The 22,310-nt window shown below is 33.3% G+C and overlaps 1 protein-coding gene across 1 annotated transcript in view; it reads right to left on the reverse strand.

The window, feature by feature from the left end:
- The window catches only part of LRP1B (LDL receptor related protein 1B), a 1,892,531-nt gene that overhangs the window by 47,724 nt on the left and 1,822,497 nt on the right, over positions 1-22,310 (reverse strand). The window contains exon 84 of the mRNA XM_031008804.3: positions 18,031-18,192. Coding sequence (XP_030864664.2) covers positions 18,031-18,192 — 162 coding nt within the window. The remainder of the gene's footprint in view (positions 1-18,030; positions 18,193-22,310) is intronic.

The raw sequence follows: 22,310 nt of genomic DNA on the forward strand, positions 1-22,310 counted from the left end.
ATTTGAAGCACGTGGAAGCTGCTGAGTTAGATGTTTGACTGGACACCCCGTCCAGTTAGATGTTTGTTCTGCACCCCGGTTAGGATTCTAGGGTCTGTTCTTCGATGTTTATGTAACGTCTTTGTCCCTTTCTCTTGCCTCCTTCCCTCTCCACTCTCTCTTTCTCTCTTTCTTTCTTGTCTTAAAGGCTTTGCTATTTACTCATTTCCCACTCCAAGACTCCTGAACACAGGAGAAAGCAGATCTTACTTAATAATAGACTTTAGCATCTGATATTTTGGCTACGACGCAATCATTGGATACTTGTAAATTGTAAAGCAAAATAATCTCTTCAAGTGTCCTCTGTTATTTCAAGTGTTATCACGGTGCATGCTAGGTGCAAGTCCAGGAAAGAGTTTGAAACATCTGATGGTGTTGTCTGTTTCTAAACTGGGTGATTCAAACAAAGCCCAGGTTTTCTGTAATTGACTCAAAGTAATAACTGCAATGTTAATAAATCATAAGAATGCCAGTTTAATTTCTCTCTCACTCCCTTCACATCTATAATGCACTTAGAATTACAAGCATCTATGTAAACTTGTATAAATATGTGCCATATTTTCATCAGTGTCACCTCTCTATATACTCTCACATAATTACTACACACTCATATTTAAATTCCAAGTATCAATTCAACTATTTATCTAATAAAATGAATACTTCATTAGTACTCAGCCCAGTAGAAACTGGCTTACTAATTTAGCAAAGTATGAAGAATAGTATATGAGAAGGCTTCTTCAGTATGTAATTGTTTACTTTGGTTCTAAAGGTTACTTTACTGATCTATAAGCTCTGAAGAAAAAAAAAAGAGAAACTTAATAGTTACTAAATAAACACCATTTTATTTTTTATACCACAGCACTAAAAATATTAATGATCCCATCGAGGTGACTACTTTAAGCACCAAAAATACTTTAAAACCATTTTGAAAGTAGCCTTTATAAAAGATAGATACATATTTTCTTAAATGATTAGTAAAATATCAATACATTTTACTTATCACTAAGAGGATCAATTATTTGTATGAACTTACCTTTGTTGAAGTTTTATAGCCTTCGGATTTATTTTTTATATTTCACTTTTGCTAAGTGAAATGTTAGTGAATACGGAGAAGTAGGCAAATCTAGATGAAAAACTTAATAATTTCCCCAAAAATAAAGGAGACAGTAGGCAGCAAAGGATGGCCTTCTACTTTCTAATACAGATACACAACCACTCAACTCACACTCCACTTTCACACACAAATTTGTATGTGAAATTTGTTGTTCAAATTTGAAATTCAGCTTAATAATTAGTAGCACTAAAATAAAGTTGTAAATAGTGATAGATGGAAAATGACAGTTTTAGAAGAAAAAAATATAGATGAAAGATTTTTTTGTTGGGGGGGTGGGATAAAGAAGGGATTCAAGATAGAAAAGAGCGGTTGAAGACAAGATAGATGAGTCTAGGTACATTGGTCAGTAGAAACAGTCGATTTATGAACTGTACAGTTAATCATCTTATGAACGACGTGTAATTTGGCTATAAATATAAAATGGAAATGATGAATTCATAATTGATTATTTGCTGTGGACATGTATGTGCCTTATTTTATACTAGGAACCCTGGAAAGAGCTCAGAAATGCATCATGGGACACTAGCTCTGAGATAACTGACAAGTCAATCATAAGGTTAAAGCAAGAAGAAAAAAGGACCCAACATTGATCTAAATGGTTACTGTGGCAAAGCCTAAACTTATTACTACCCAAAGTAATGTCTTCCTTCCTATTGAGCATTCCATCTCATAAATTTTGAGCACTTTACTGACCTGAATGGCATAACAGATGAGATAGTCTATATATGGTAAGAAGGAATAATAATGAAATGTAACTAATCTGTTCTAAGAAAGTAGAGTGAACCATGAACTTACACAACCCTTTATATTCACAATATAAACATTTTTATAACCTCTGTTAGGGTAATTACACTAAGAACTACCTAGTAGCACCAAACACAATAATGTAATCTAAAGGACAATGATGAATATGTAATTACAGAGTATTCATATGGTAATTAGGTAGATAGTAACTGAAGAATAAATGAATGGCTAATGTCTGCCACATAAGTAAAGTAATTTTCAAGGGAGATCATTATTGCACACTCTCTCTTTTTCTTTCTCTTTTAATGTTTCTTTTTATGTAACCAGAAATACAAGTAAATATATTTTCCTTTAATCTTTTCACAGTAATATACTCTACATAAAAATATGTGCGTGTATGTGCAAATGCACAGGTTTACAAATATTTATGGAAAGCCATATAGCTATACAATCTATAACTGCATTTAACTTATTTCCCTAATATTTTTCTATAGAAAAGTAATTGCCAAAACTATTTAGCTATTTACTCATATTTGCAACTGGGCTATTCACATTGTAATAATTAGTGAAGTGTGAAATTTAAAGAGAAGAAAATCAAAATAAACTAATATCAGCTAAGCAGGGTATGAAGATACCATATAAGGATAATAAGAAACTGGAGAGCCTTTAATGGCTAATACAGAAAGGTTATATAGGAGAAACTATATAAGAATTAGACATTAATATTATTGCATTTTATGAATGGACACTTATTGTTCTACTTCACTGAATTTTAATCTGGCCTTTAAAAATAAAGTTTGTGAAATGGTTTTATATTCATCATTTAAGTATGCATTTGATAATTTAAGGCTGCGTTCACACACACAAACCAACAACAAATTAAAAGTAGGATGGAATTACCATCACAAAGACTAGGTAAATTTCACAGTGCATATCCCCAGGCATTCTATAACTGAGGAGCCAGTTTCAGTGCAATTTATGTTCCACCTTCACTGTTATATTTAATTGTGTCCCAGAGGCAGTAGAGCCTATGAATTCTGCTGATATTATCCCTGCAGAGTGGTTTATGGTTGCTTCCATATCTGTATGAAATGTAGAATTTCCAGAGCAACCAACAATATAATTTTATAAACTTTTGATGAATACTTATACTGGGATGAGATAATAAGGAAAAGAAAAAAAAAATGGCCAGAATTTGAGGTACTGGAAGCCTAAGTCCAGTCCTTCCTCGGTCTAACAATATGACCTCACCTGAGTTTCCTGATTAAGTTCTCCAAGATATCCTTTGGCCATCTTTGAACTGAGGCAGTTACATTAAATCATGCCTGAGATTATGTCATGATTCCTTCCTCACCCAGGACTAGCGCCTTCTTTTAGTAAAATGATGTAAATGATAATTACGATGTTGATAAACACTCATTTTTCAGTGTCTCCTACATGCCAGGCACATGGGTTTGGTATAGTCAGAGGCATTAGATGGTGTTACCCTCTTTATAGATAAATAAACTGATGCACATAGAGGTTAAGCAATTGCCAAGCCTTGCACACAAACAAGAGGTAGAACAGAACTTCAAATCCAAATAGGCCTAACTCTAGAGGATAAACTCTTATTTTTCATATTTAGTGATTCATAAATACGTTCAGGAAAACAAATCTACAAAGCGATTTGAATATCTTTGCTGTTCTCTTTCCTTTCTGTGTATTTAAAATGGAAAGTATCCCATCTCTGTGGATATCTTAGGACCTACCCAGCAGTTGGAATATTAAAGGATCCTGTAGCAGCAAAGGCAGCAGACCCACAAGAAGTCTGCACGATAATGACACAGCCTATGATCTCAAAGCTCAGGGACACAAGCTGGCATTCTCACACCTGAGCTGAAGGTTCAAACGTTAGATATTATCCACTGCAGCCTCTCATTCCAATCCAAGTTAGATGTTTGTCTCTCTATCTATGGATAGTTGGTTCAAAGCATGGGATTCTCACACTTGAAGAAAACACTCAACCATCAAGGTGATCTATTCATTATCAGACATGATCAACTCTGGGTCACTCTAAACAAATAAGAAACCAAAATAATAGCCAAGAAATCACAAAGTAAGACATACCTACAGCATTATCATTTACTTACATCTAATTTAGGATGAGGACATTTGAAAGGTTTTCTGGAAAAGTTTTATAATTCTTAAATATGTTAATAAGAGCAATTGTGGACTTTCATTACCTAGAGATACATAGCAGATGAGTGTCAGTTTTTCATCTAGCATGGCTTAGGAGTCAAAACACATAGAGTAACTTGTATACATTGTATACAATTTGTATAGAATTTTATGTCTTTGAAGAATTAAATCAGGAAATAGAATTTTAAAAGACTTTATATTGGGATTTATCCTTTTTTACATTCCTCAAATGTTTTACACAGCTTAAGATTTTTAATAATTAAACTTTAGTGCATAGTGCTAAATATACCTTCCAAAGTCAGAGCTGTGTTTAATAAAGTAGGCAAACATTAAATCCAGGCATGCCAATTAAATATTCACTGAGGAAAAAATGTCTGCAAAAAACTGATTAGAAATGATAAATTTTCATCATGAAAGCATGCCTAAGGAAATACCACTTTCTATTATACTAATGAAAATAGTAATGTATTTCAAATATTTCTATATAAAGGAATTTTGAAAATTAAAGAATAAAATCATCTTGATCAGTGACATCTCTAAGTGTCCAGGGAGATGGAAAATGTAAAACTCAGCCAAATTATCAAAAATTTGATTTGAGTGAGTGACATATGGGGTGGGATTTTTAAAGTATCAGCATTTAAATTTTTGACAAACTGCAATTGTAAAATGCATATTAACAATGATGGCATCAATAGTTTTCAAAATAGTCAAAAATCAACTCATAGAGCTATCATAACAATGTTTTTTAATCAGACAAACTTATAGGAGGTATTCATAATTTTTGTTTATAAACAGTGTTTTGGGTTGAGTAGTTCTTTATTTTTAAAGTAGTCCAGCTATAAAAGATTTTAGCAAGTAACTAAGTGGTAAAGTCATCTGAGACTTGTGAGCAAGCTGAGTTGCAGATGACAGCTAAATATGGCTTATCAGATGAGGCTAACTGAAACCCAAATAAGTGAATAAGCATATGAAGGCCTGAAAAAAGAATGGAAATGAAGCGTGCAAATATAGGCCACGCCTCCACAGCCATAAACAACCCATTTGCCATATTTAGGCCCTAATTTATCTATCAAGACACTGAGTATGTATTAAGGTTCAATTAATTTCAGCCTGATACAATTTATTAACATATACTGTGTTAGTATCTACAGTGTTAATATTGTACATGTCTCCAGAGTGCTTAAACTCTGATAGAATCCTAAAGGCTAACATAGTTGAAAACAATTATCAATACTAGATTTTCATTAACAAATACATGGCATTCCCCCCCCCCCCCCAAAAAAAAACCATTTTTCAGAGTGCAAAGTAATGACTCGATTTTGGAAAACTGGAAAGGAATTCATGGAGAAATGCATGGTGGATAAAGCTGGATAGGAGGTAATCATGAAAAAGATTTCTATCTCAGATGAGAGCATCATGAGGAAAGTTATTGTCATCATGTTGTATGTAGCCTAACTGGAGGGCAGGCAACATCTCACCTCATCATAGTGAGAGAATACGAGACCATCTTATACACACCCATACAATTCCTAATTTTATCTTTCCCTTCCTGTTTCCTTTTTCATTCTTTCCTCTTTTCTTTCTACCTCTTTTATATCCTTCCATCCTTATTTTCTTCCTTCTTTCAAGCTACCCACTTCAAATCTATAGTTGAAGCAACGATTTCTGATATACATAAATGTACTTTGCTTCTAGTTTTTTTTTCAATGTTACAATGCAACCAAAAATATGAGTAAAAAGTTAGATGATAGATAGAGGGATGATGAAGATAGATGTATATTTGTCTCTCTCTCTCTCTCTCTATATATATATATATATATTGCTGCCACCCCAGTGTAGAAATCTCTATGTATATATCTATATCTATATAGATATATGAATATCTATATACCTACCTATATCTATATACCTATATATACCTAGATATCTACATATAACTGTATAACTAGATATCTATCTCTATATGTACCTAGATAATCATATCTATATACCTAGATATCTCTCTCTGTGTGTATATATATATATAGATATCTATATACCTATCTATATATTTATATATGGATAGTCCCTATATATCTTTCTCTATATATATATGTGTGTGTGTGTATATATATATGTGTGTGTATATATATGTGTGTGTATATATATGTGTGTGTGTAGATACACATGTATATATGTGTGTGTGTAGATACATATACATATCTACATCTATATCTATATATGGATATCTATGGATAGATAGATAGATAGGTATATGTATCTACACACACACATATATATAGAGAGAGAAATTTCTATATTGTGTGATAGCAAGATATACATAGATAGGTGTGTGTATATATATATACACACATATATATACATACTATATATGGGTGTATATATATATATACACCCATATATATACACTATATATGTGTGTATATATATACACATATATACACTATATATGTGTACATATGTGTGTGTATATGTGTACATATATGTGTGTATATATGTGTACATATATGTGTGTGTATGTGTACATATATGTGTGTGTATGTGTGTACATATATATGTGTGTACATATGTGTGTACATATATATGTGTGTACATATGTGTGTACATATGTATGTGTACATATGTGTGTACATATGTATGTGTACATATATATGTGTATATGTGTGTACATATATGTGTGTGTGTACATATATATGTGTATGTGTGTAGATATATATGTGTATATATGTGTGTAGATATATATGTGTATATATGTGTGTACATATATACATATATACACGCACATATATACATATATATACACACAAATATATATATACACATGCACAGAGAGAGAGATATTTCTACACTGGTGTGATAGCAAGAAGAAAAACAGATTATGTAGAAGTGATTATTATTTAATCAGAATTCACTAAAATATTGAGAGTCACCTTGAAAAGGTCACCTGGCAGAATAATATATACAAACTAGCAAGGATCCCCTGGTTAACTGTGCCATTTCTTTAGGTCAGATATGTATAAACAAACAATTTATTGATATGTAATAATTAGGTTCCCTCTGTACTAAGACTTTCATAATAATTCAAAGGTTTCAGAAAATCACTTTAATTATATTGTTAATAGCATTTAACCTTTAACAAGATTAGAAATATGCATTCAATCACTGTAATTAATCAATAAAATACTAATCCCAGATACTTTTATTTAGAAAGACTATTTTTAAAAATCATCCTCATAAGTTGTTCTGCCCTTAAGGAGAAGGGATTCAGTCATTACTCTTTCATGTGTATAGTGTACATGAAGATACTGCAGTGAGAAACTATATGATAAAGTAAGTAATGTGTTTTTGCTTTTGAAGCCTCTGACCTTTCTCTTTATTCAGGAAGTGGTTAGATTCTTAATTATACTTCTTTACTTTTCATAATCTCTAGTCTCACTACCTGACATATAACATGTTTGCATATTCTTTATAAATAAAGCAGTACAATAAGAGCAGTTTTCTGTTTTATTCATAATGAAATCCCAAGCCTCAGTGGCTGGCACACAGTAGATGCTCTACTAATATTTGTTGAATTAATAAATGAGCGCTTCCCCTTGGAAAGCAGGGCACTACAGAAGGCAGAGAACAAGAGTAATACTGCTGATTGTTTAGCTTTAAAACCCCTAAGCAAGTTATAAATTTTTATAAATATTGGATCATCCAAGGCTGGTTCGTCCTATTCTGAAACTAACCGAAGTTTGCCAGCATGGGTTTGTGTTCAGATGGAGGAATAAAAGAGGGAGACTGGAAAGGAAAATCACTTGGGAAGCAAAGACAGATGCCATCAAGTGCCAATGAGAGAGCCCTTGGATATCCAGTGCCAACATAAAACAGACACTCAGATGCTGGATCAGCGAACCAACTATTGGCCACTCTAGACATGCCATATGAATAAAAATGTGACTTGCCAAATTCCCAGAAATGTGGCATGCCACAGAATTAGACTAAACTTTTCAGCTTCCAGTGGTCATAATCTAATCTGTGCATGGAAGTAAGCCCAATCATAAAACTATTTTCGTCAGTGTTCTGATCTACTTACTTTCAATGACTCAATGCAAAAGTCCATTCTAAATTCATGTATCATTTTAGAAATTATGAAGTGAAGCATCTGATGCTATAAAATTAATGTTTATTTTCATTATCTAAATTATATGATACCTAAATATATATGACCTTATATATATATATTATCATCATAAGCACTCAAAGTATCTATTAAAATGAAAATTATAAAAATAAATATCTGCATTTAATTTTACAATTTACAGAAGACTTTTCTTATAGATTATCGCACTTTAAACTTACAATTTTAGGAAATATTAACTTTTTTTTACAGATAGTGTAACTGAGTGTCACCTGTGATGATGAAAATAATAGTTTGAGAAACCAAAGTTATAGAATACTCTTTGTTAGTTCATATATATTTACTTCAGATAGTTTTACACGATTAAAAAGGAATATTTTAATTCTGCATCTTCACCTCTAAAACCTAGCATTTCTTCAACAAATCTAGATTCTCATTTGACATATTCTAGGAGTGTGAACTCAGACTATACATCCAACAAAGTTCAAAAATCCACTGAAATTGTTTTAAAACATTTTATTTATTTATGTCTAGATAAGGGATCTGATCAAAAAGGTCAGAACCTAAAAAAATCAGAATCCTACACTACTTTCTAATGTAAGGAGCAATGAAATCTGGAGTTGAAAAATTCTAGCTTAATTCTAGTTCTTCATGGTCTAGAGGTACCACGGAAATGACCTTAATCTTGTCCTGAGATGTTAATCGAGAAATCAGTTAAATCAGGTGCCATTCATTATGTGGTCCTATCCATCTGAATTTATTTGTTTCTGCCAATAAGTTGATTCATTTCTGTCAGTTGATTTTCAAGGAAAGGTTGCTCTGAGAGCATCATTATAAATCTTCCAAGTTCTCAAAACTAATAAAATACAAATTGTTTTGTCAAACTGAAATTTAGATCATATTATTACCATGGGTTTAGACACGGATCTTCAAGGGATATTGCAAGTAAAAAAAAAAAATCCAAATGTAGTCACTTGACCTTTGAACTAATCTAGCACTATTACAGACTAAGTGGCTTCCTATTCCCATGGTGCTCTGTATTTAAGGTGTATCTGATTCTGTGAAGCAACCCCTGCTACACTGGTTTTTCTCTTAATAGGTTATTTTCATATTATTGAGGATCTATATTGTGAAAAATTATTGTCTGTCTCTGGCATGACGTTACATTTTAATTTAACTTTGCTTTTATTTGTTGGAACTTTCACTTTATTTGTTGGAAAATGTAGTGGATTAAAAAATGTCTACATTTATTTAATCAGATTTATGATGTATGTTTGCATCTATAAAAATGAAATTAAATGCACTATTTCATATATTTTTTTCTATTTCTGCTATTATATATTCTTTATTTGATGATAGGCTATACGACCATAGAGTAAATTATAAATCTTTCCTCCTTTCTCTCATCTTTATACCCTTGGACTCAGAACATATATATTTAAAATTTGGGGATTTTTTTTTTCCTTGACAGCTGACAATGACATACTGACTCATAGTCTCTTTTGCCATTCTTGTCTATAATAAGGATAAATACCAAATGTTTCTAGCAGTATAGCTACAAAAGAGGTTATATCTTTTATATAAAACAGACTCATAATACCAGTTTGTAGTGATTAAATCTTTAATAGTTAAACATAAAGGTTATCATATTATCTATAAGAAAGGAATTTAATTTCTTCTCTTTAAAGCATTTAAAGATTTCTGACTCAGCATTTTTTTCAAAGCATGTTTAGTAGACATTCCAAATTTGATATAAATAACCACGTTTAAAAGTTACTCTTAAATTTACATTTGAACTTTTAAAAGTGGTGTTAGCAGACACATTTAACTAGCAACAATTTGATTTGAGGTAAGCCTCAAATAAATATCTTTGTTTAGTCTGTATGTCTCTGCATAATTTATGTACTACATTGTTTTAAATACTCAATTTTGTTTTCAGGTAATTATTTGTGAATCCATGCAGTTTACTTAACACCAAGTATAGCAGAATCACAGTCATGTCTTCTATTCATGAAAAGCCATGCATTATTTTTTTTTCAGGGACAGATTTCCCAACAGATATTTAAATACAAATCCATTAAAAGGTTACTGTTAGCTGCGAGACATATCATTTTTCAACCTACAACTAAGTAACTTTGAGATGCCTTTCATTGTCTTTACACTGCTTTGTATATGTACTCTTCCAAGGGTCAAAACATGTCTATAATGCTAACATGGCATAAAAGTAGAAGATTAAACCACCTTGGCCTGAGTAAAGGTGAAGCATTGTGAGATTAGAGTTGTCTCAATATCAGGTGAAGCTGGCATGGAAAAAAGTTCCTGCTATGATGCCAACAAGAGTAATTAAGCATTCTTAAAATTTTTTATTCAGTAGTGCTCACCAAAATTACTAATTACTAATATTTCAAGTGCAGGTTCCATGGTGTACAGATAAAAGTTTATCAATAGTTTAATTTTATAAACATGCTGCTGAAATTTCAAACAATTATGTGAAAAATAATGGTATGCTTCTAAGTAGTATGAAATAAAGTCCATTTCTGATCTTTTATCATTTTTGACTATACAATTCGAAGTCCGCTTTATCTAACTTTTACTCTAAAAAGATACATCAGTTGTTTTTCTATTCATCAAAGTTATACAAGCCAAGTGTCTTCAAAAAACTTTTATACTGATATATCCCCAATGCCTAGAGCAATGAATGATATTTAATGTTATTTAATATATATCAGTTGAATGAGTTAATTCTAATAATCAGCATTTGTAGTTTCAAATCACATATGAATTAATATCTGTTTGGAAAAACATACCTTGGTTTCTAATAAATTTCCTTTTATGTATAAGCACGTACGCCTAAAATTATTTTCCTCTTATTATTTTACTTTTTTTTTAAATGAAGGCATAACATTAAAACAAAAATCTGTCTGAAAAGTCTAGTTTTACTATTGGGTCAAAATGGTCTTCAACAAATTTTTACAACCCTGACAATTTTTTCGAAATGATCTAGGGTAAAAGAATAACTAAAATAATTAATTATTTTACCCTTACCTCAACATTCTCTATCATTATCACACTAGAAAATATATGTATCTATTCCCTTCACATTGATTAAAATCTAATTTTATTTTTACACTTTTTTTCTTTAATCTTTGAAATTGGAATGTAAACACCCAGTTTCTTATGGACCATCAAGCATCTTCATGAGTTTTTAAGAAAATATGGCCCAGAACTCTGATCCTGCCTTTGGAGAGGGATCTTGCTAGAGCACAGAAAAATAACTGGGCCTAGCAGTCTGTAAACAGGATCTTTCTACTTTGCTCACATGCATCCAAACTCCTAAATTCCAGGCACTGAATTCACTTGCAAGACTGATGAGGTATGCAAAACACTGTGGCTTGTTTAATATTCTAGTGGGGTAGATATTCATGAATGATATGAATATAAAGTGAAAAATGGCAAAGAGAAGTGCTGAGATTCTAGGGAAAAGGAGAGTTAAGAAGACAAAATAGGGGGATTAAAGAGGTTTAGCAGACATTGAGGGCCTAATGTGTCACGTAAAAGAGGTATTAACAATTACAGCAGATGCACTTTGGAGGCAATAAACAGGTTTTCAAGATTAGAAGAAAAGGTACATAAAGTAATGTGCTGCATTAATCCAAACAAGGGATGATAAGAACCTGAATGAAGACAACACTTACTTTCTCATTAAGAGGAAAAGAGTTGGGAGAAAGTAGACAGGGCTCCAAAATGCTGTGCTAGTCTAAGTGTGAATGTTGTAAAGAATCTTAAATATTCAAATACTGAGGAAGGGGTTGGTTCTTATGGGTACTTTCACTTTCCAAATCACAATTCTTAAAGCTTTAGGCTCTGTTCGAATAATTGACCTTCACATTAACAGGAACAACTGAAAAGATTGTTCTCTTTTCCTGATCATTTTAAAAATACTTTGGTTGCTTTTAGCTGGGCCTGCCATAAGCTTAACAGCTCAAGATTAAAGTTCCTATTAGTGCCTCTTTTCTATGGTGTAGAAGCTTGAAAGACCAGGTTGAGCCAGTATGCCATTTGAGCTTTGAGTGTTCTAGTGAGTTTCTAAAAGTCACAGCATGGTGGGCAGGATATTGAATGGCAGAAAAATATATTAGACCAGGAGAAGCCCAGTTTTCAGAGTCAGATCCACAAAGCTAAAAACTGTGGTTCCTGTGCTCTCTAAATTCCAGATTAGGGAAAACTGCTTAATCTCATTTTGTTGGCACTTGCAAATTTGGACTAATAGTATTAATCTCAAAGGGTTGTGTGAGCATTTGTTGAAAGGATACATATTCACATATTAGATAAAATAACGTGTCATAGCAACATCTCTGGGATTAAAACATTACACATGTTCACTGAGTGTGATTTCTCTTGCCAGCCCTCCTGTAGAAAAATCTAATAGAAACAGGAAAAATAAATTTCTGAAGGCTTTCCCTTTGCATATGCTGTTCCCTCTTTGCATATGCTGTTCCCCCTTGCTACTTCCCCTTTGCATAAGCTGTTCCTTTGTGTATGCTGTTCCCCTTTGCTGCTTCCCTTTCTCATCTCCTTAGCTTCTTGATTTCTTGTGATCTCAGCTTAGACACTACTTCCTTCAAGAAATTTTCTAAAGGCTAAACTCTGTGGTCTTTCTGAGGGTTCTAGTAGCCTCTGTGTTTCATTAAATTGACCTGTAACAACTTGTTTCCTTTTTAGAATCAGACATTACACGGTGAGTTTATTGAGAACAGAAAATGTTTCTGACCTCACTATTTCATTTCTTAATGCCGAACATAGTGACAGGCTCATTGTAAACATCAAAACATATTCACTGATGAACTGACTCATGGGATAAAGCTACCCTAGAAGACAAATGGTAAAAATAATTCCATCGTGTCATCAAATATGATTGATAGGCTTATATCTATAGTGCATAATTGTTTTATACGTTACTTGATAGTCTGTGGTTCTAATACTGATTGCAAAACATGATATCTTTGGATTACTGTCGGGTACTTCTAGCTCTGTAAGTAGGGACATTACTTAATGTCTGTACTTACTGGAACCAGGGAGAGTAAGCCGTACAGGTATACTTCTGATAAGTCTAGTTCTAATTGAAATTATAATGGTTCCCCAAGCAGGTTACCAGAGGACTTTGAAAGTATCAGTGAGAGAACAAGCAGGTTTTCACTTAATTTGACTACCTATTTCTTAGACACAGATCCAATTGGTCTTAATTGGCCCGGTTGGCCTAATGTTATTATCATTTAATCACAAATAACTTCAGATATTGGTTAACTTCATGCTTAACACCTAGATTTAAATCCAAAATGTCATGCTCACTTGTTTATTTATTTTTATTTATACTAGTAATTCTTGTTCTAGAATAGTGAGAAGTGCAGCTATGTTTGTTCTTTAACAACTTACTTAAAGAATACTTGATTTTACTTTTACCATTATTTACCTTTGCCTCTCCTCCCTGGGCTGCTGCTGTTAAAATTAATTTGCATTTCAGACCTCAGGACTTTATACTGCTATTAGAGTTATGAAATGTTTTTACTCAGCACAACTAAGAGCTGATGTTTTACCTCCCACTAATGGACCTTTAATTAGGCACTGTAATGAACCATTCTGTCATTCCTTCTTTTATAGAGAGAAGATTTTGTATATGCAAGATACAATTTTGACAGAACACCAGGTCCACTGAACCTTGTCGGCTTACATCTAATAGATCCTAAATTTATTATGTTTTTGTCAGCTGTTGAATTTGTCATTTTAATGCCACTGTCCACAGACTTATTATGCTGCCAAAAAAACAGCATCACCATACTGCAAGAATGTTTGTTGACATCTTGATCAACAACTCCTGGGGTCCAATTCTGACTATAATATTACTACTTCGGGACCTTGAGCAAGTTATTTAACCTCTGTCTAAGGATTAATTGGTTAATTTTAATAAGTGCTTTGCAGTAAAAGGTGGGAAGCGCTCTGACTACTAATAGTGATAATAAAATTATAATGCAGCTCTTTATAAAGCATCAGGCTACCTCAGACTGTGATTCTATTAAGTTGTCAATTAAAACATAAGCTAACTGAATTTACTCTTTGGAAGGATCCAAACTGCTATACAAACTATGGCCACATAATATTTTTAAACTTAGTTTAAAAAATTAATTAAGAATACTGTTGTTTCAACTAATGAAAAGATAAAAACGAGGGGAAAATGACATGTTCTATGTTGGTCTACCAATTGGGAACCAAAAGACAGAGGAGAAAATACTAGCTCTAGTTGAACCACATACAGTTACAAGATCGTCGAACACTGATTAAATGTAATTTTACATTTAAAGTAAATTGATTTTAAATTGATTGTTCTTTTGTTAACATTTATTCAAATCATTTATTTTTATTTATGTATTTATTTGTGTGATTCTTTGTTCCTTTGTTCATTTGGCAAGTGCCATTGTTGGTTGTAGTCTCAAAAAGATCCCAGACAAGTAAGGGGAATGTACATAATCAACAGGTAAAAATGATCAGAGTCAGAAGAGGAGGGAGAGGTTGATTCAAACTGAGAATTTGAACAATTTCAAAAAGAAAATGGTGTTTAAGCTGAGCAGAGTCACAATGTCAGGGAAGCTGGCTCTATATAGGGAAGGGCAATTGGTGTGGTTTTACTAGAATAAAGGAGAGGCTGCAGACCTAGGATGGATAGTAATAGGGGTCTTCATTAAGTGGGATAGTAGTGTTGTCCTTCATCTGCATGGAATCATTTGGGGTCATGACAATGGTGGAACAGAAAATAAACACACATGAGTTAGTGGGTGGAAGTTGTGTTGAGATAGTCTGCTGTGTTGTGAGGAGGGGAATGAGAGTGGTGAAGATGTGAGCAATACATGGGAAAGGATAATTAGTGTTATTTATTTATTTATTTATTGAGATGAGTCTTGCTCTGTCGCCCAGGCTGGAGTGCAGTGGCGTGATCTCGGCTCACTGCAAGCTCCACCTCCTGGGTTCACGTCATCATCCTGCCTCAGCCTCCCTAGTAGCTGGGACTACAGGCGCCCGCCACTGCGCCCGGCTAGTTTTTTGTATTTTTAGTAGAGACTGGGTTTCACCGTCTCTAGACCAGGACGGTCTCGATCTCCTGACCTCGTGATCCACCCGCCTCAGCCTCTCAAAGTGCTGGGATTACAGGTGTGAGCCACTGCGCCCAGCTAATTCGTGTTATAAAATAATACAGGGATGTATGGATGTAACCAGGTTGTATTTTCATATAAACTTCTGGCCTGTGATGCACATCATTTAAGAAATAAGTTAGGCAATGTGAAAAGGAACATTGGCCTAGGGTAGGGGCATCTATATATGTCAAGGAAAGGCTAGCCTAATATGATAAGAATAAACATTTGGAAAATAAACTACTTAAATGTTTTCTTGCTTCTGCAGAAGAGGCCCCTCTGCACCATCAGAGGCAAGATACTAAGTGTTAAACGCTTGATTCTCAAATAAGCCGATGATTATAGCTTGACTCTGTGCTGTTTCATGTAGTTCCTAAAATGACCAGAGACCTAGGCTACTCTGTGTGAAAGTTCAATAATATTTAATGTAACTTTTGGGGGTGTGACCTGAGCCCTGAAGCTAAATTGCCTGGTTTGAATCTTGGCTCTCGCAAATGCTAAATAGGTAATATTCAGAAGCCTATTTATTTTTTCCTGGTGTGCTCTTCTGTAATGAGACTAAAAACAATACCTAGTTTATTGATAGGATTAAACGAATTAATAAAACTAATGCAGAAAAGGAATTAATTACAAGTGTCCTTGGGTGTAGAAAAATCTCAATAAATGTGACTGTGGTAGAAAGCAATTTTATTGTGAATAAAATGAACTATGACTGACCTTTGGAGAACAGATACTTTGGGGCAAAGAGAGGGAGCATGGAGATCCATTAGTAATAATCCAGGCAAGAGATACTGGTAGAATGCAGTGGTGAGAAGTATTCAGATGCTGAGTATATTTAAAGGTAAAATTGAGAGTGAAAACAGGAGGTGAAAAAAAGGGGTGGTCAAAAAAATTCAATTATTTTGGTCTGGACAGTGAGTATATTTTCTTTTAAAGAGATAGAAAAGACTATAGTACAGATTGAGCATCTCTAATTGGAAAGTCTGAAATGTGAAATATTCCAATATCCAACAGTTTTGAGTGCCAACATGATGCCACGAGTGGAAAATTTCACACCTGACCTCCCGTAATGAGGGCAGAAGATTAGTAAAAAATACGTACAAAATTACCTTCAGGCTATGTGTATAAAGTGTATATGAAACAGGAATTTTGTATTTAGACTTCTGTTCAATCCCCAAGATACCTCATTATACAGATGGACATATTCTAAAATTCGAAAAAATCTGAAATCCAAAATACTTCTGGTCTCAAGTATTTCAGATAAGGGATATCCAATTTGTTGAAAAATCTTGGGGTAGAGTGATAACAAGCTGTCAAATAGACAATTAGGTATAAAAACCTGGAATTCAGGAAATAGGTTAAGCAGGATATGTAAATTTACAGTCATTAGTATTTGGATGATGTTTATAAAAACATGCAATTGGGTGAATTTGCCGAGGCAGTAGGTCTCAATTTTGGTTGCATGTGTGAAACATCTGAAAAATTTAAATAATATAGATACCCCAACACAGGCTAGAGGAATGAAGATCTTTGTAGATGATGTTTTAAGAAGGATGAAATGATTAACTGCTGAAAGTAGATGTAAAATAAGAATTGAGATTTGATCAGTACATATGGCAACATGGAGGACATTAAATAAAATCAATTAACTTGACTTTCATAAAAGATATTTCAGCAGAACAGCAAAGACAAAAAACCTGACAGAGGTGGGATCAAAGAAAAAATATAAATAGAAGAATTGTGGAGAACAACTATATTTTCAAGTAATGCTTCTGTTAAAAAAGAGAAGGAGAGAGTAGCAAAATAAGGTTATTACAAAAAAGAGATGTGGGCACAAGCGAAGGTTTTTTCCAGAAAGAACTTGGCAGACAGGAAAATAGTCATAAAGCAGGAGAAAGAGGGGACAATTGTGGGAGATGTGTTCATAAGTAGCCAAGAGGGGTCAGAACTTGAGATGGAGAGCATAGGATTAGATGCAGCCTGGGGTTCCTAGTAACAAGAAGAAAGACAAGTACATGGGCATAGGAGAAAGAAGCTGGGGGGATGTGCTAGTTAGTGTGAGTTTGCGGCAGCTCTCTTTAGATGGTTTCTATTCATATCAATGAAATATAAAGCAAGTTTCTCAGCTGAGGGTAAAGTTAGGGAGAAAGCATTGGAGGTTTCATGAAAAGGAGAAGGTGTGACATAGACATCTAGGGGAGTGGGAGAGTCAATGGATTAGGGAAGTACATAGAAAGGCTTAGTAAGTGCCCATTTGAAATTAGTGATAGAACTGAAATGAGGCCAACCAATATAATTATGTGTTTTTCTTCAGTTGCATTCGCCTATGGGATGTCAATTCAGGAGAGATGGAGAATTGGATTTAACTATGGTTATGATTTGCTAAGAAGTGCAAAAGAGGGGAAGAGAGAGGAAGGGAGCTGAGGGTGTACACAGGGAATGGTTGTAATAATGGACCATGCAATCAAAGCTGAGGGAGGAAGAAAGATAAAATCTTTACAATAAGAGAAAGGTGAAGAATGGGTAAATAATTGTTGGAGTGACAGAGACTGAACGTGAAAAATAGGGGATGGCTAAAATTAAGATAATGGAAGGAGTGGATACAGGAAATCAGAAGATTAACATAAACATCAAAGCTGGCTTTTACTTACAGTACTGACATCTGTCTCCGGTGTATTCCGGCTGGCAGTGGCAGTAAGGCTGGTTTCCAGCAGTCACAATGCAGGTTCCTCCATTTTGACAAAAATCCTCACAGACTGTCTTACCACAGTTTGGCCCAGTGAAACCCAGTGCACAGCTGCAGGTGGGTCTCCCTATTGGAAACAATAAGTAATAAAAAGCAAATTATTCGACCAAAATAGTTTATTTTCAAGGAATCTTCATGGGATGAAAGTTGAGAAGCCAGGTTTCTGGTCAAGGTCTGTCCATGATTTACTCTGTGACTTTAGGCAGTAACAGTACTTCTTTGGGTCTCAGTTTTTCATATGTTCAAGGAAATCTAGGTTAAAAGATATCCAAGTTTCAACTCAGTAAAATAATCAAAGATCATTTTTATGAATAATTAATTATACTTGCATGCATGTATTGTTTGCTTAAAGTACTTCTTATTTTTACTTCTGTTCTCATATCCATTTGGCCCTTCCAATTATTTTTATTCTACTCATATGTGATAATACAGATTATATTTTCATTAGAACCTAAAATACAATTTCACATTGTTCAAGCATCTTCTACCAACCACCGCTGAATCTACATAAAACACTGGATTACACATGTTATAAATAAATCTTGTAATAAGTTTAAAGTAGACATGTAATTTATAATAATTAGATTTAGTAACATTAACTACTCTATTTGACTTAAATACACATACTGTGGTTAGTACGTAAGTGCTAAATCTTATTTTGTCTAATTTTGATATTATTCATGAGAATGGACTGTACTTGTAGTCTAGTAAATAATACGATGACTTAGAAGTTTAACGTGAACAACACGTAAGATCAAATATGACAGATCACCTTTGACTATTTTTCTTTATTTACTCTGTAGGGACTAACATCAGGATGAAAGGTGAACAGTCCTGTATGGTGTTTTGAACATAACACAGTTAACTCTTGTATATTAGGAATAAGTTTCTCTAACTGCTCAGACTGTCAAGGACTGAGTACAAAATGAAATATGGAACTAGCTCTGTAGGAGAGGAGAAGGAGAAAGAAAACAACATGAATGGATATCATTTAAATGGTAAAATAATAAGTTTCAAAGTTTGCAAAAATGTAAAGAAACAACATGAAAGTATGAGAGAGACTTATAGATTTCAGTTAAGACTCAGACAATATCACTCAGTTGACTAGCAGTAGAGAATATTCAAGCCATCTTTCTCTTATCTTTGTAGACCTAGAGAATATTCATGCCATTTCTCTGTCACCTTTGTAGACACAGAAGTGTAATTAAACAGATTAGAGAAATGCATGAGTGTAAATCTTACTAAGACTTAAGTGTGAAAATGATATGATTTTCTCTATTGCTATAGATTCTACATCGAAGAAGTCTAAATCTTTTGAGAAACATTCCTCAGCGAATACAATGCTTACAAATAAAATTCATATACATTTTTAAGAAAATGAGTGAATTGGGGCTCCATAACTTATTAACTTTACTTTGAAAGGACTACATGCTCAAAAATGCTAGAGACTGATGCTCTAAATGAACAAAGTAATATACATTTTTATGGTGAGTAATATTTCTTTAAAACTTAGCATTTATGAATGTTATTAGTTTGGTGGCAGATAAATGCTTAATGGCCTGAGAAACAAGGTAAATTTTATATACGTTAAATGCTGAGTAATCTCATATTTTTTTGTTGCCAAAAAATGTTCACTAACTTTTAATAGATATTTTCCTTAAAATGGCAATGCAATTTTCTAGTTGCTGTTGATATAGAAACACAGTATCTTCATTGGCACTTTATAGGTGAAAAACAAAGCTACAGGACAACAAAACAAATAATGGTAGTAAATGAAGAGGTTAATAATTGTTGGAACGTGATTAGTGAAAAAAACAAGAGCCCAAAACAACAGAAGTAATTCTTCAGTTACAGTCAATAGATACCTTACAGAGATATAGAACAAGTAAATAGCAATAAAAATTACCATGAGCAAAACAATGAAATAAACAGTGCGTAAAGTACAAAAACAATTAAAGTACATTAGAACAATCTGAAAAGGTGCCACACAAACGTATGATGTGATCACTGTGGATTCATTGTTTCCTATATGTGTCTTTCTTTTTTTTGTTTAAATTAGGGTTGGAAAAAGAAGTAAAATGATACAAGGGTGAAAGAAACAAACGGTACCTGCTGAGGTACTTGAAAATTCTTCTATCCCCGTCACTCAGAGAAATGACACTGAGCTTTCATGGTTTCGTCTCATTTACAGCTGTTTTGAAACTACAGCAGAGTGACTAGGTTGTCCACAGCTAGCATATGTCTTAGATCATTCAGAGTGCAGCTGAATTATTTTAAAAGTTCTTATTTCTCTTCCTTTGAAGAGCAGATTTCTTTCTGACAAGTAGAAATCTTCCTATTCAGGGGAATATTACCTAACAGAAATTATTTGGTGATACAGCTGATCTTTTGTTTTCTGATGGGAAATGAACTTTCTGTTGCAGAACTGTATAATGGACCCTATTTGCTGTTTTCAAGAATCTCTCTAGGTGCACCCTAAGACGTTGGATTGGATTCATTTACAGAGATTTTTAGGTAGCAGAATTTGATTTTGATACTTGAAAAAGAAACAGTCCTGTTACAATGATTAAGGTATAGATTTATAGCAGCAATGCATCCAGGGAGCTGGGGAGTTGACAGCCTACAAGGGTAGCACAATCTGAAAGAACATCAGTTGACATTAGGAAAGAAGGGGAGGCTCCATACCTTATGTTTCCGGGCTCTAAATCAGTCTAGTTTTGACAGTTTCCTTAGCTCAGACACTAAGAATAAGGTTTTCAGACTGCCTAGATTCATAGCCTATGAGTGTCAAGTACTGGTTGTAGGAGCATGGGGAAATATGTGTTTGTACCTCTGTCTATAAAATCAACATAATAATACTGCCTACCTCATGGAGTTGTTTGGGAGAATCATGTAGAATAAATTAGATAACACATGTGAAGCATTTCTAGCTGTACCAGTCACATAGAAAGCAAAGAGTTATATTTTAGCTCTGATTATTATTATCATTATTGTTATTATTTCTATTGAGTGAGATTCACCTTTTTTAGGTAGGACTTATTCTGTGGTTATGTCTACCAAGGTACTTAACAGTTTAAGCAAATCATTCTGAAACTTTTATTAAATTTTATGTTTTATCTCTATTATTTATTTAAGATAAAATTAAATTTGAATTTGCTTTCATGGTAGTGATGGGCTAGAGCTGAAATTCTCCATCAACTTTACTCTCAGGGTCTAACATTTTTAGACTTTGAAGAATGAGTCTTTCTTCCCCCTTTAGCTTCTAAATATGCTCGATTCTATCTTTCTAAAGGAAAGAACACACATACTATAACAGCAAACAAACCAAAAAGCAAATCTAATATCTGCCAAGTCCATCTATTTGTACACATTTTAATTTTGGTACATCCTTGAGCTTCTTCAAAAGACAATTATACTCTCTTTCTTCCCCCTTTAGCTTCTAAACATGCTCAATTCTATCTTTCCAAAGGAAAGAACAAACATACTACAACAGCAAACAAATCAAAAAGAAAATCTAATATCTTCCGAGTCTATCTATTTGTACAAATTTTAATTTTGGTACATCCTTGAGCTTCTTCAAAAGGCTATTATACTCTCTGCTCCCAATTTGATGAATGTGTGACAGAGTAAAATATTCAATCATAAAAATCACATTCCAATCCTTCACTGAAGGTATAGCTTTTTTTAATATAAAAAATTATGTATCTTAATATATTACTTTCTTTGTGCTCTCAGAAAACAGGCCAGAATGCTCAATATGAATGTATTCCTCATATAAACTGATTTTAATTATTTGGTGGTAAGAAAGGTTTAAGAATAATGTGTAGTGTTGCTTATATATATACACACATATATGTATATGTATTTTCTGTAGTTTATAAATATTCTGTACTTTACATAAAGTACAGAAAAAATCAAAGTGCATTAGAATATGTATACTAATATATGAATATATATGCAATAGTGTGCATGTATGTGTATGTGTGTGTATATATACACATATACATATATATATACATATATACATATATATATATATATACACACATACCCTATTTCAAAACTCACCTCTAATCACTTCCTCACTGAATCCATTAATTACTTCTCAACCATTATCTTCTTCAAATTTTCTCTTTGATTACACAATGTTGACTAATATCTCTAGCTGGAAGATCTTTCTCCAGT

This window comes from Gorilla gorilla, chromosome 11 (assembly GCF_029281585.2).
Source record: "Gorilla gorilla gorilla isolate KB3781 chromosome 11, NHGRI_mGorGor1-v2.1_pri, whole genome shotgun sequence".
Classification (NCBI taxonomy): Eukaryota; Metazoa; Chordata; class Mammalia; order Primates; family Hominidae; genus Gorilla; species Gorilla gorilla.